A 14,232-nucleotide genomic window follows, 5' to 3' on the forward strand; every position below is an offset into this window, starting at 1 on the left:
CACTGTGGTTTCCTTTTATGGAAAGTGTAGGACTGGCTTTTTGGATATGAGATATATAAGTTGGCCCTGCGACAGACTGGCGACCTGTCCAGGGTGTACCCTGCCTCTCGCCCTATGACAGCTGGGATAGGCTCCAGCGCCCCCCGCGACCCTGAAAAGGATAAGCGGAAGCGAATGGATGGATGGGATGGATGGATGGATATATAAGTTGTTGGAGATTTTTTTGTTTTTTGTTTTTTTCCCCTAAATTTAACTGGCATTTATTAGGAAGTCTCTCTGGATGTATTGTCTAACTTTGCAAGAAGGGGCTACTCAGTTTCTTTCTTTTTTTTTTTAAGTACTTCATCTTGATAACAGTGTAAACCTGAATAAGTTAACATGACCATAAAAGAATTAGGGCAATCAATTTATTTTTATGTTAATGCAAAGCCAAGTATTACAGTAACAGTGTTTGCATATTTGGATAACATGCATTTTCTGACTCCAGTAAATCAAAGTGCTTGTTGAGTTAACGTAGACATTTTCGGTTTCATTTTCAGCCACAGAACATAAATACACAAACACACTCTTTCAGGATAAGTTCAATATTTTCTTTTGATATAACTGATGTGATATAAATGGGATTGCTATTTGTTCCGCTATTTGTTTTTGAGATGTTCCACTCTTCAGCAAGACAACTTGAGTTTTGCATGACATCAAGCCAGCAACCTACTGCACTCATGGTGTCACAGCTTTGTTAAATATAAATTACATAACTTCCTTAGTGATTAACCTCTTAAACCCCAAGCCTAACTCATCTCCTGCCTTTTTCCCCCGTATCAGGGGGCGTTGGGGCTTAAGAGGTTAATAAAGCATGGGGCGATCGTGGCTCAAGAGTTGGCAGTTTGTCTTGTAATCGGAGGGTTGCCGGTTCGAGCCCCAGCTTGGACAGTCTCGGTCGTTGTGTCCTTGGTCAAGACACTTCATCCGTTGCCTACTGGTGGTGGTCAGAGAGCCTGGTGGCACCAGTGTCCGGCAGCCTCACCTCTGTCAGTGCGCCCCAGGGCAGCTGTGGCTACAATGTAGCTTGCCATCACCAGTGTGTGTGAATGGGTGGATGACTGAACATGTAAAGCGCTTTGGGGTCCTTGGGGACTAAGTAAAGCCCTATACAAATACAGGCCATTTACCATTTACCATTCTGATGGTTACTTTAACATGAAGAGAAATAAAGGACAGCTTGAGTAACTCAACTGTAAACATAAAGGAGCAAATATAAAATGACAGAGTATTGCAGAACATATATAATATTGTAGCTAAAGTCCCTTTAGCTGAAGAATTACTGATGTAGAACCTGAACTTTTATCACCTGGGAAGTGCTGACGTAGCAGAAAAACTGACCTGGTGTCTTGTCTCAAGGCTTACTTAACAAAAACTAAATAACTCAAAAACAAAAATCAGTTTCTTCAACTCAAAGAGGAAGTAAAGAAAAACAATATATTTATTACATTGCTATTATTATATTGCTTACTTTGGGTGTATGCGATTATGTATATGATTATGAATTTAAGTAATACTTAAATTGCTAAAGACAAAAGACACCATACTTTTACATTTGCCTTCCACTTTCAGATAACCTATATCTCACTTGCTCCCAAATGTACATAATTATGTTCTCTGAAGTAAGTTGCTAAGTTGAGGCTTCTTCTGTTCAAAGCTTGTAGCTAAATCTACTGAGATAATTGTGTGGAAATTACTGGCCTCAATAACATCCCGTGTGCCCACTTGACACATGTATAACTCCCCATATATGTGGTCCAGTTGCACAAAGGAAATCACAAGGGAATTGCCCTGTCCCAACTACACGTTGGATTGTAATTTTCCCTTCACTATGGTGAAATTTTAGCATGTGGTGGGAGTTTGAGGAGGAAGACTACAGAGTTGCAATTACACCCACAAGAGAGGACAGTATGCCAAGACAGTTGCAGGAGAGTGGCGGATGTGTAGGAAGAAATGGAGAGATTCAGCACTGGTGCCCAAAAGACTTGCTTCCCCAAGAACTCCAGCCTTTTTCAGCAATGACAAATGATTTGGTAATGGATGTATAACAGAGCCTGACTGCATGGAGTGATGGTTGAAACAGTGGGCTTCTCTTAGCTGCCAGCCAGTTTCCAAGAAGACTAAAGGCAGATAACCAAAGAGTCTTTTAACAGGAATTAGTTTTGAAACTCAACTTTATTTCTTTAATTTGGTTTGTTTTTTTTATGGTGGTTGTGTTTTTACTTGTAGTTGGTGCAAGAGCAAACATGTTCCCACAGAGTGCTAACAAAACCAAATATAAAAAAAATGGAGTGGCAACAGTGGGAAGAATAAAGAAAGGTACAAGACTACTGTTGGCACATATTTCCTGCACAGTGGTTTACAAGCTATGGTACTTTTTTAGGTTTGCTTCACTGATGCTTCTTATGTTTGTTAAAAGCATAATTACACATAATGGTAAATACAGCAATTGGACAGAAACATTAAAGCCGATACATTTATATATTGTTTGGACATAAAAATAGTGTAAAAGATTGCCGATTCACAGGACTTTGCAAGCGAGGCACAGTGGTTTCTTGGGAGTCACAACCTTGTTATGGTGACAGTACTCTAATAACACTATGGAATAAAGTGATCAGAAACATTTTTAACAAAAAATCTACCAATATCAAGCAAACTTCAGTGAGGTTGAGAAGAGACTTATAGTTGGTATAAAACACGCTGCTCTGGGCTTTAAGATAAGAAACATAAAAGACCAGCTAGTCACAGCTTAAGTTCATAAGGTCTTACTCGAACTGCCTCTGTGTGAGTTAAGTGTCTGACTGTTTGTCTGGGTATTGTCAAAGACAGGACGTAGGTCTGCTCTGCTCTCTTCGTTTAGCCTCCTAGGGAACTCCTGCTCTGCTCTTATCCACCAACCACAGCTGCTGAATTCATTTGAACTGCTTGTGCCTTTGTCCATTGTATCAGTTTGTGTGTGTGTGTTTTTTGTGTGTGTATGTCTGTGCATGTTGTTTGTAGCCTGTGCTGTGTGTCCCGCTGTCAGTGGCCAGGCAAAGTGTGGGTGTAAGGTACATGGTGCTCAGGTTACTCATTTCTCTCTGGCACAGGACCCACTCTCTCTCACAGTTTAGCCAAAGAGAGAAGCCGTGTACAGAGGCAAGCAGGGGGACTATTTATAGATCACTTCTGGCCTACTTGGCAACAGGAAGGAGATGAAGACAAGGAAAGGAACTATGGAGGCCAAGGAGGAACAAAATAGAAACTAGAACGGCCAACTAGAGCAAAGTCATTTCTTTTGCTGTGGATGAACTTCAAGTTCCACTTTGCCACTCTCTGCTAAAAGTCAAAAAGTCGAAAAGTTTTCTCTGGATTTGTGAAACACACTGGGATATACAATACACATACTGATGAGGACAAAATTATTAGCCCCCTGTGAAATTTAAAGTTTTTGTTAAATTTTTTTTAACAGAGTGTGGGGTTTTCAACATAGCATTTCTAAACATACAAGTTTTCTTTAGAAAATCATTCTTTCAGAAAAAACTAAAATGACCAGGGTCAGCATTATATACTGACCTTATTTTATCCACTCATAGACCAAACCACTGCTGTGCAATGATGTGCTTTAACTTTGTAATGCTCAAACCTTCTAAAATCAAGTTCAAACTGAAAGTTATCTAACACACAGTATAAAAACTTCAGAAAGGCTTTAAGCTCTTATGTCAGAAAACATCATGTCAAAAACAAAAAACATCGGTTTAAACTCGAGAAGAAGAATTGTTGATGTTCAAACTTCAGGAAATGGATATACAAAGTTCCCAGTCTAAAAAACTGGAGTGAGAAGTACTATTAACAAATTCAGAGAGAGACACACAGTAAAGGAGTGGTAGAGAACAGGCCTGGAAGACTGAAGTATGCTAAGGACAACCTTGAGAAAGATTATGTATACTCTTATGTATGTATGTATACCAAGTTCATCTTTTGGTCAGATGAGATGGGTCTGGGTTGTTGCTTTGTCTTTCAACACAACGACGAAACAAACACAAAGAAATGTCGCTCCTGGTGAAGAACTACATCTGTGGATTGAACTGAACATCAAGGTCCATGCCAGAAGACCATCAAATCTGGAGAATCTTGAGAGATCTGTCAAAGAAGAATGGGCTTTGCCCAGGAGGCATGTGTGGGACTTGGTACACAACTGACTTTTTGCATTGGGTGTGTGTGTATTGAATCTTAATAAAATAGGTGTTCATTATGCTCCTCAGTCATCACCTGGCTCTCCCCTTTCCCTTTTACAGCTCACAATATGTGCACACGCTCGTGTCAACAGTGGTCCTCCAAAGGACATTGCTGTACTGTATGATGTACTAACAACAGTTATGTTCACATGAGATTTTGTGGAAGAGATCCCCAAACCTTGGTGTGTTGTCAGTACCTCAAAAAGGTTTAAATGTGGAGATGACCTCAACTGCTATGTCTGTGATACAGCCCCCCTTTGACTGTAATTATGCAGCAAGCTGCTAAGGCCTTATAGGGAAGTCAGCTTTGAGATATTGCATCTTAATCTGCTGCAAGAATTTAGTCTTCAGGCCATAACTTATGGAAAAGGAAGGACAGAATTAATGTAAGTGGACATATGTTTTTAGAAAATGAACAGTGTTTCTCTTTCCTGTTGTTTTCCTGCTTCAGTCACCACCAATGGCAAAGGAGACTAGAGCCAGACAAATGAGAAGAGAATAATGTTGAGGTGTATGCATATCAGTTTTAATGAATCTAAAGTAGTAAAGAAAATTGCAGTGTTACTTAACTAATCTCAGTTTGGGTTCAGGAAGATAGTAATAGAAAGTTGTTCAAGTGCTGCAGAGCTACAGAAGGACTTGAGTAATGATTTCACAATGTTAAGGATTCATCATTTCTAATAATCTATATTTTTGTTTCCCAACATCACATGCCTACTTCTTGCAGTATGACATAACCAGTCTGTGTGATGTTCATCCACAGTGAGCTTTTATTCTACAGCCGTGTTTTCTGTGTTTAAGTTGACACAGCTGGTGGGCAGGATGTCAGCTTCAGGCCTCCGTGTCTGTTTGTAATTCTCCCCTAAGAGAGCAGCTTTCCTTTGCTATAAATAGCCTTGCATGTGTGTGTGTGTGTGTGTGTGTGCACATTTCATTTTGTATGTGTGTGCACACATGTGTGTGTGGGGCCCACCTCTCCTCTGTGAGCCCAGAGAGAATGATGTCCTTCCATGCAGCATTTCCATCTGTGTGCGTACAGAGCTGCGAAGAAGGATTTGCCTCCTCCCTGATTTCTTTTTTGCATATTTGTCACACTTACATGCTTCAGATTATCAAAGACACTTTAATATTAGACAAAGACAATCTGAGAAAATACAAAATGCAGTTTGTATTGCAGTTATCCAAACCCACCTGGCCCTGTGTAAAAAAGTTATTCCCCAGTAAACCTAATAACTGGTTGTGCTACCTTTGGGAGCAAGAACTTCAGTCAAGCGTTTGCGATATGTATGCAATTGTTTCCCAGTCCATTTCTTATTGTTGAATCATGAACACTGACCTTAACTGAGACAAGCGAGATCAGTGCAGTTCCTTAGATTTCTCCTGCATGAGTCATTGATGCCTCTCATCACGGTTCATTGGAGTAACAAAGCTTTAGAAACATCTTTGCAACCCTTTTCGGACTGATACATGTCTATAACATTTCTATAATATTTTTGTCATTAGCTCTTGAGTTTCTTTAGATCATAGCATGATGTGTTGATGTTTGAGATCTTTTAGCTTACTTCACCGTTTTAGACAGATTCTATTTAAATGAGTTGATATGTGAAAAAAGTAATTACGTGAATTACTTTTTCAGGGCCAGGCAGGCTTGGATTGGTTTTTGGCTTTAATAAATGAAGTCATCATTTAAAAAGTGTGTTTTCTATTTACTCTGGTTATTTTAGTTACTATTAATATTTGTTTGATGACCTGAAATGTGTGGGAAATGCAAAAAACAAGAAATTAGGAAGTGACAGTTTTTTTCATAGCTCGTACTATATTGAGCCTTTTAAAAGCTCAACACTATAAAACCTAAGTACTGAGGACAAAGTGAAATATTCTGCTTGCTCAGGAAATTTGTTAGTCATGTGGAAGAAATGACTCAGTGAAGTTTCTATTATAAAACTGCTTTTTAAAAAACATCTAAATTAAAACTAGCTGACATGAGCAAACTGCATAATCTGCCCAAAACCTGTTCTATAAACATTTTTCAATGATAGTAATGTTAGCGCCACTTTACCTCACTGGGATGGGCAAGTGCCCATATGGCTGAGAGTGGCTGGCCCGGGTTCAAGTCCAACCTGCGGCCCTTTACCACAAGTCTTCATCCCTCTCCACTTTCCTGTCAGTCTTCACTGTCCCTATCTAATTAGGCAAAAAACAACAAAAAAAGTAAGGTTAGAGCTACAGATGCCTTACAAAGATGATGTAGATAACACATAATCTTAAAAATATCTGCAGTTAAAATTTCATATTAGCAAAGAAAGATTTGTGCTTCAGATTAGAACCGCTTTCAGTCTTCTTTAAAACTCATTACATGGGAAGTTATAGTAAGCACTATGGAACAATTAAAATATTATTAATATCAACAGAGAACTATGTTAAAACAGTATAAATATAAAGTTATTTTTAGGCCCCCAAGTCAATGATGAGATCCTCATTGTAAATGTAACTAAAAAAAACAGAGATCCTGGAAAACATAGTGAAATCTTATTAAAAAATATATTGAAACAGTTAGTGGCTTTGTCTTAAAGTAGGTTTCAAAACTTTCCCCCCATAAGGTGACCTTCTAAAAGGATAAATCAGTGTCAGTTACCTAACACCTCATGGAAACTCTGACAAAATCTCTGTCAAATATACGCGATTTGTGTGACACCAGGCAATGGTAGGTGCTTCTTTTAGGCATTTAACAAAAAACCCTCCTTGACTCTGATATGGTATTCATAACTTGAGACTTGACTTTAAATAGATTTGAATAAACTTTAAATAAGTTGACTTATTTTTTTCTTGTAATTAAATATTTGGATGATTTTAGAGGCTGTAATTCCAACAAAACCAAAACCCTTAGCTTGTTTTTGTTATGGCAAATGCAGATGGACCCAGGAAGCAGAACACACGGAGGCAGAGTTGCGGTGAAGACAGTTTATTTACAGTGAGGGGGAGGTATTTACAAGGACAAAATATATACAACATTGTATGAATGGGGACGCGGAGCCAGGACGTGCAGGTGACGAAAACACACACAGGTAGTGCACTCGATCTAAAAAAGGAGAGGGACGAGAATTAGGAGGGTCTTGCCCGATAACCGAGAAAAGCTTAAAGTAAACTTTACAGACAGTTGGAGAGCTTATTTGGTACCAAGGTATCCAAGGGCTCCAGCAGGCAGGGGCAGAATTTCAGATGCTCCAAAAAAACGCCAATACTCCGACACTAGTCTTCTTTCAGGTAGCTCCTAAAGAACACTTTTGAGGAAAGCATCTGATGAGTAACAGGTGTGCCAGGTTCAGTGACTCACTGCCCCGCCTACCTATACAAAAAGGGAGGCACCAAAAAACACATACAGACAAAAGCACCACATAACCAGAACCCAACTCCTAACAGTTTTGTAGCTAAGGGTTATTCTAAAGTTCGCCAAAGTGCAATTAATGTTGATAGGAGGTTTGTAAATGTTTCATATTAGTACGTGGTATTGTAATGGTATTCCCATTAGTAAGTAAGTAAGTAAAATTTATTTATATAGCGCTTTTCGCAGATAAAAATCACATCATCTGCAACTCAAGTGAAGAAAAGGAGTCCGAGTTCATCAGCCTGCATGTGAATCTGTCCTAGTGCACAACAGCGAGTCCTCCGCCACGTCCCGAAAGACGTGGAGTTCCGATGACGGAGCAGCCAGCCGGGCAGATTTCCTTCAAGTGAATATAATCCATGCTTTGCTGCCACATCTCAGTTAAACACATGAAGTTTAGGGATTCCTTCATGAAGAGATCGCTTAAAATAAACGATTTGTTTGTAACTGGAAATATAAAAATTTCCCAGGTTTTCGTGAGCATTTTTTTCTCTAAATGTAGAATACTTGAAAAAGCTGGCCACACTTAAGCAGTCAGTGGGTTACTGTTCTTTCTATCTTTCCTTCTTTCTTTTCCCTTTAATCTTTCTTTCCTTTTACTTCTTTGTTTCCTCTGGTGTGTGTGTAATGGGTTTCCTTTCTTCTCTACTTTTGTCCTATTCCTTGTCTCCCATGCATAAAATTGCTGTTCACATTCACACACATGCACACACGATCACAGACAGTAGGCACATTTTATCTAATCAGTTTCCTGTAGATAAATCAAAGAGTGCCTTCTACATTTGTAAAAGAGAGAGAGAGAGAGAGAGAAGGTCTGTGCTACTTTTTGACTGAAGGTTCCTCTGATATATATGTTTTATTTCTGTGATGTCTTTCTGTCTCCCTGCAGACAAGTATAAAGGAGGGATTGCTGTTGAAACAGACTAGCTCATTCCAGAGGTGGAAAAAGCGCTACTTCAAACTGAGAGGACGAACTCTCTACTACGCCAAAGATGCCAAGGTAGGTTTACTGAGTGTTTCCTCACATGGCGCACATGCTCTAGTGGCCACTGGGGATGAATTGCTAATTGCTTTTACTGTTACTGTTATTCTAACGCCACAAATGACTGAGAAACACAGTCCGGCATTAAGGATGCAATGCGCTTATTTATTTTCTTAAGGAACTGTAGATAAGACAATAAATACCCATCTCATGTCTGTATGGTGAATACATATCTTGAAATTGCACCTGATTAGCTTAGCTTAGCATAAACGCTAGATACAGGAAGCCTTTGCTCATACCTCAAACCTCATTTGTTTAACCTGTGAAAAAATCAACAGGGAGAAAAGACATTTTGCTGTTTTACAGGGGATTATGCACCATATTGTGTTTTGGCTTGGACCAGTCAGTCAGTCCTTTTACCTATAAAGACTTGCAGGTTAGCACTGCAAAGCACTTCACAGATGACTAACAAGCTGACAACAAGGCAGAGCAAAACCCCACCAAATAATAAAAATAAGCACTACTTCTTATAAATGAAAAACATAAAACATCCATCCATTCATCCATCTTCTTCCGCTTGTCCGGGGCCGGGGCAGCAGCCCAAGCAGAGATCCCTCTCCCCAGCCACCTGCTTCAGCTTGTCCGGGGCAACACCAAGGCGTTCCCCGGACAAGCCGAGAGATATAATCTCTCCAGTGGGTCCTGGGTCTGCCCCAGGGCCTCCTTCTGGTGGGACATACCCAGAACACCTCACCCAGGAGGCACCCTGGAGACATCTTTGTCAGATGCCTGAACCACCTCGGCTCCTTTCGATGTGGAGGAGCAGCGGCTCTACTCTGAGCCCCTCCCGGATGGCCGAACTTCTCACCCTATCTCAAAGGGAGAGGCCAGTCACCCTTCGGAGGAAGCCCATTTCCGCCGCTTGTATCCACGATCTCGTTCTTTTGGTCACTACCCACAGCTTGTGACCATAGGTGAGGATAGGGATGTAGGTTGACAGTTAAATTGAGAGCTTCGCTTTTGCAGCGTCCACCTCACTGCAGCTGCAGCACCAGTCCGTCTGTCGATCTCCCGCTCCCTTCTCCTGTCACAAGACCCCGAGATACTTAAACTTTTTCACTTGGGGCAAGAACTCGTCCCTGACCCAGAGTGGGCACTCCACCCCTTTCCGGCTGAGGACCATAAAACTTGATAAGATATAATATAACTATATTGATATTAGCTTATAACTACCCAGATAGCAAAATTGGTATGGCCCAGATCTGCCCACACAATGTGCTTACACATGGCCCACATACCGCAAAGAATGATGGCTCTTTGGTAGCCCAGATCTGGTTTGCCAGAGGTGGCCCACACATGGGCCAGCACAAAGCCAGTTGCAGACACACTGCTGGCCCTGTGCTGGCCCAGAACAGTTTCAACTCTGGCCCCAGATGTCAGCCTAATGTGTACCTTAATCAAGCCATGTAATAACAACATGCGCCGGAACATAATAGTGCAAAAGTAACATGACAAAACTCTGTTCAGACAGTGACTGGACTGATTCTTATATAGCACTTTTCTACTCTCCCGGATTACTCTATACAACATTCACCCAATCACACACTTTCTCTAAACTGAGGGCTTCCTAACTACATGCATACACATTCACACTTTTGACATGCAGACTGGAAGAGCCAGGGATCCACTAACCTTCTAATCAGTAGGTGACCTGCTTTACCTTCTGAGCTACAGCCACCCAGTAGTAAACATGAGTAAACCCTCACTAGGTTTTGGATAAAGTGTTCACTCACAAACCTGTCAAACCTGCATTTGAAATGTTGGCTACCATAGCAGTATACAGGGTGGGCCATTTATATGGATACACCGTAATAACATGGGAATGGTTGGTGATATTAAAGTCCTGTTTGTGGCACATTAGTATATGTGAGGGGGCAAACTCCTCAAGATGGGTGGTGACTATGGTGGCCATTTAGAAGTCGGCCATCTTGGATACAACTTTTATTTTTTCAATAGGAAGAGGGCCATGTGACACATCAAACTTATTGGTAATGTCACAAGAAAAACAATGGTGTGCTTGGTTTCAACATAACTTTATTCTTTCATGAGTTATTTACAAGTTTCTGACCACTTATAAAATGTGTTCAATGCCCATTGTGTTGGATTGTCAATGCAACCCTCTTCTCCCACTCTTCACACACTGATAGCAACACCGCAGGAGAAATGCCAGCACAGGCATCCAGTATCCGTAGTTTCAGGTGCTGCACATCTCGTATCTTCACACCATAGACCATTGCCTTCAGATGACCCCAAAGATAAAAGTCTAAGGGGGTCAGATCGGGAGACCTTGGCGGCCATTCAACTGGCCCGCGACGACCAATCCACTTTCCAGGAAACTGTTCATCTAGGAATGCTCGGACCTGTCACCCATAATGTGGTGGTGCACCATCCTGCTGGAAAAACTCAGGGAACGTGCCAGCTTCAGTGCATAAAGAGGGAAACACATCATCATGTAGCAATTTCAAATATCCAGTGGCCTTGAGGTTTCCATTGATGAAGAATGGACCCACTATCGATGTACCCCATATACCATACCAAACCATCACTTTTGTTGTTCCAACAGTCTTGGAGGGATCCATTCAATGTGGGTTAGTGTCAGACCAATAGCGGTGGTTTTGTTTGTTAACTTCACCATTCACATAAAAGTTTGCCTCATCACTGAACAAAATCTTCTGCGTGAACTGAGGGTCCTGTTCCAGTTTTTTTTTTTTTTTTGCCCATTCTGCAAATTCTGTGCACCGATCTGGGTCATCCTCGTTGAGATGCTGTCACGGTCTGCGGACCGTGTGTGGGAGTGTGAGGTTCCAGGTGCAGACATAGATGAGGAGACAGTATTGAACTTGAAACGAAAAGCGAGCCTTTATTTGGGCTGATTAACGTGGCAAACAACAGAAAGCACAGAGGCAAAACTAAACTAGAAGCTGAACTGGGAAAACTAAGAACTGACACTAAACTCAGACAGCAGGGAAAGCAAAGACAGGGTGACAACGATGCATATGGGAGACTACTATGAACCGGACTCTGTGCTGGAACAACAAAGGACTATGAAACGTATACACGTAAGCAACATGACCAGCACAGAGTCCTGAAACCTGGCGTAACATGGGTGAAGTTGAACAGACGACGCGGCGACAAACAAAGGAAGACTGATGACTTAAATACACACGAGGTGATCATGGGAAGTGGAGACACATGAGAACACAGCTGACTAGAAGGAAACATAATGACAATACAGGGGAGAGTAAGGCTGTATCCCAATTCAGGGTCTGCAGCCTTAAAGTACGCAGCCTCAACGATCCTCAAGGGCCGCGTACTTAAAGACCGCTAAGGCCGGAAGTGCGAGGCTTGTGAAATGGGACGGTCTAGCCTCCGTTGCGCTGCCCAGGTTGCCTAGCAACCATGATACTAACAGCTGGAAACGTTACATACAGCATTGTTTGACAGAAATGAAGGAGAACATATTTTGTTTATTTGTTTGTTTGTTTCTACATGAGCTTTGATCATTCTCTGTAAGATTAAGGTCAGCTATTGAACGGCGTATATTTTAAAGTAAAGGCTTTAAAACCAAGTTTGTACAAACGTCACTAATGTCACATAACTTTGTCGACATGTGGCCAACAGTAATGTTTTCATGTTCTTCGTTATTAAACATTTGCACATAAATAAGTGACATAATATTCAGTACTTACTTAAAGTTTACTCTTCGGGCGCCCCTCGTCCGCCGTTTTTTTCGGCAAAATTATCCACACCCACCGCCGCGCTATGCATTCTGGGATATGTTGGGTCACGAAGTCTACACCGCCACGTCCTTAAAATTCAGGGAAATGAAGGATGCATTTGAGGGCCGCATTTCGAGCAGCCTTCGAATTGGGACAGCCTTTGTCGCGTTGCGGTGACGTAATCGGCCTTAAAATGTGGCCTTTAAGGCTGCAGACCCTGAATTGGGATACAGCCTAACACTAACTACAATGAACAAAGAACACCATACTCTTTCAAAATAAAACAGGAAACACAGAGACATAGACATGGAGATAGAACATGAACTTAACCTAACCAGAGACATGAAACATGACAGGTAGACACATGGACCAGGGAGAGATGACAAAAGGGACTAAGAAACCAAGGACTAAACTGCAAACTAGAAAACAACTACACTGTAAAAACTGTGACTAGAGGTTACTTAAAAAAGTTATGGCAACAAAGTGACACTTGAAATAATTAAGTAGATTTTAATTTCAAAAGATTTATGTAAAATGTAGAGAAAATGTTAATTAAATTCAAATAGAAAACAAAAGTAGATATTAATAGAATTAAACTGTAAATATGTGTTGGATTTAGGGTCAAAATCTCAAACTGAAGGTTGAAATTGCCCAACTTTACCAAAAAAAATAATTGATATGAAATAAGTCTCTGAGAAAAATTACTTTGAATTTACTAACTATCTGGCAAATGTTTAGTAAAAACTTCCTAAAATATCCATTACAAAGAAATGAAATCTTCTTGTTTTTTCAGTAAAACTCAAATTGGATTCAATAATTTTCCAAATAAACCTTAAAAATAATGACTGAATAATAAGAGAAAATGAAATGAATTTAACTTATTTTCTGAGTAAAATGAATCAATTTCACAAAGAAAACATCAACACAGTAATTTGTTTTATTGTGGAAAATAAAACACAGTAATTTATAATATAACATTTTTCTGCTCGTATACACTGAATTCTCATCAACAATCTCCTGATCTCCTAAATACATTCCTCTGCTGTAAATTTGTTTTAGTGTCATAAACAGTTTATCACACAGCTTTGTGTACAGAGCAACAGCAACATAAACTGCATGAATGTAAACCAGTTTTGTAAAAAAGAAATTAATCTTTAGATTAGACTGTAATATCAACATGAACCTGAAATTTGAATATCCTTTACCGTTTCCTTTATCTCTGTTACTTATTTATGATTGACTAACAAAAACTTTAGTTAGTCAATCTTTTGTTAAATTGAATCACTCAATATAACTGTAGAACAAAGGTTTTTCACTCATGTACATGGAATATCAATAATGTAAATCAACCTTTTATCCCAATTTGGATGTTTAACCTGAGAAAATCTAAGACACATGTAAGAGGAAGTAACATTTCTACAGCTACAGGACTGCACTTCTGTTAAATTTTAAAGTTGTTTTAAACTAATGTTTTATAGTAACATACACTATAAACAAAGAAAAGCTTCACTAGTGATTCCTCCAATTTGTTGCCTTTCAAACAGAATATTCCTAAGAAACTTGTAAGTAATAAAAAACAAACATTAAAATGAAGAGCACAAATACAGCCTGACACATTGCAGGTCATTTGGGTAAGACATGAATAAGTTGAAATTATTTTGAAAACTGAAAAGATAGCTGCATCTAACAAAGACAAACCAAAGGTTTTCAGTGAGCTTATTTCCCTTTCATTCTTTCAGAGTCCTCACTTAAGCCAATAACTTGTTCTTGAGGCTGTTCACTTTTGGTGAGAGCTTAGCACAATCCAGTTCAAGGAAAGTTTTCTGGAAT

The 14,232-nt window shown here is 40.0% G+C and overlaps 1 protein-coding gene across 5 annotated transcripts in view; it reads left to right on the plus strand.

Annotated features, from left to right (window-relative positions):
* Nucleotides 1-14,232, plus strand: part of dgkh (diacylglycerol kinase, eta) — an 88,938-nt gene that overhangs the window by 4,519 nt on the left and 70,187 nt on the right. For all 5 annotated transcript variants that reach the window (XM_085375113.1, XM_085375110.1, XM_085375109.1 and 2 more), the window contains one exon: nucleotides 8,531-8,641. In XM_085375113.1, coding sequence (XP_085231239.1) covers nucleotides 8,531-8,641 — 111 coding nt within the window. The remainder of the gene's footprint in view (nucleotides 1-8,530; nucleotides 8,642-14,232) is intronic.

This window comes from Diplotaxodon limnothrissa, linkage group LG16, assembly GCF_057381915.1.
Source record: "Diplotaxodon limnothrissa isolate DT_005_m linkage group LG16, D_limnothrissa_male_GT1.1, whole genome shotgun sequence".
NCBI classification, from domain to species: Eukaryota; Metazoa; Chordata; class Actinopteri; order Cichliformes; family Cichlidae; genus Diplotaxodon; species Diplotaxodon limnothrissa.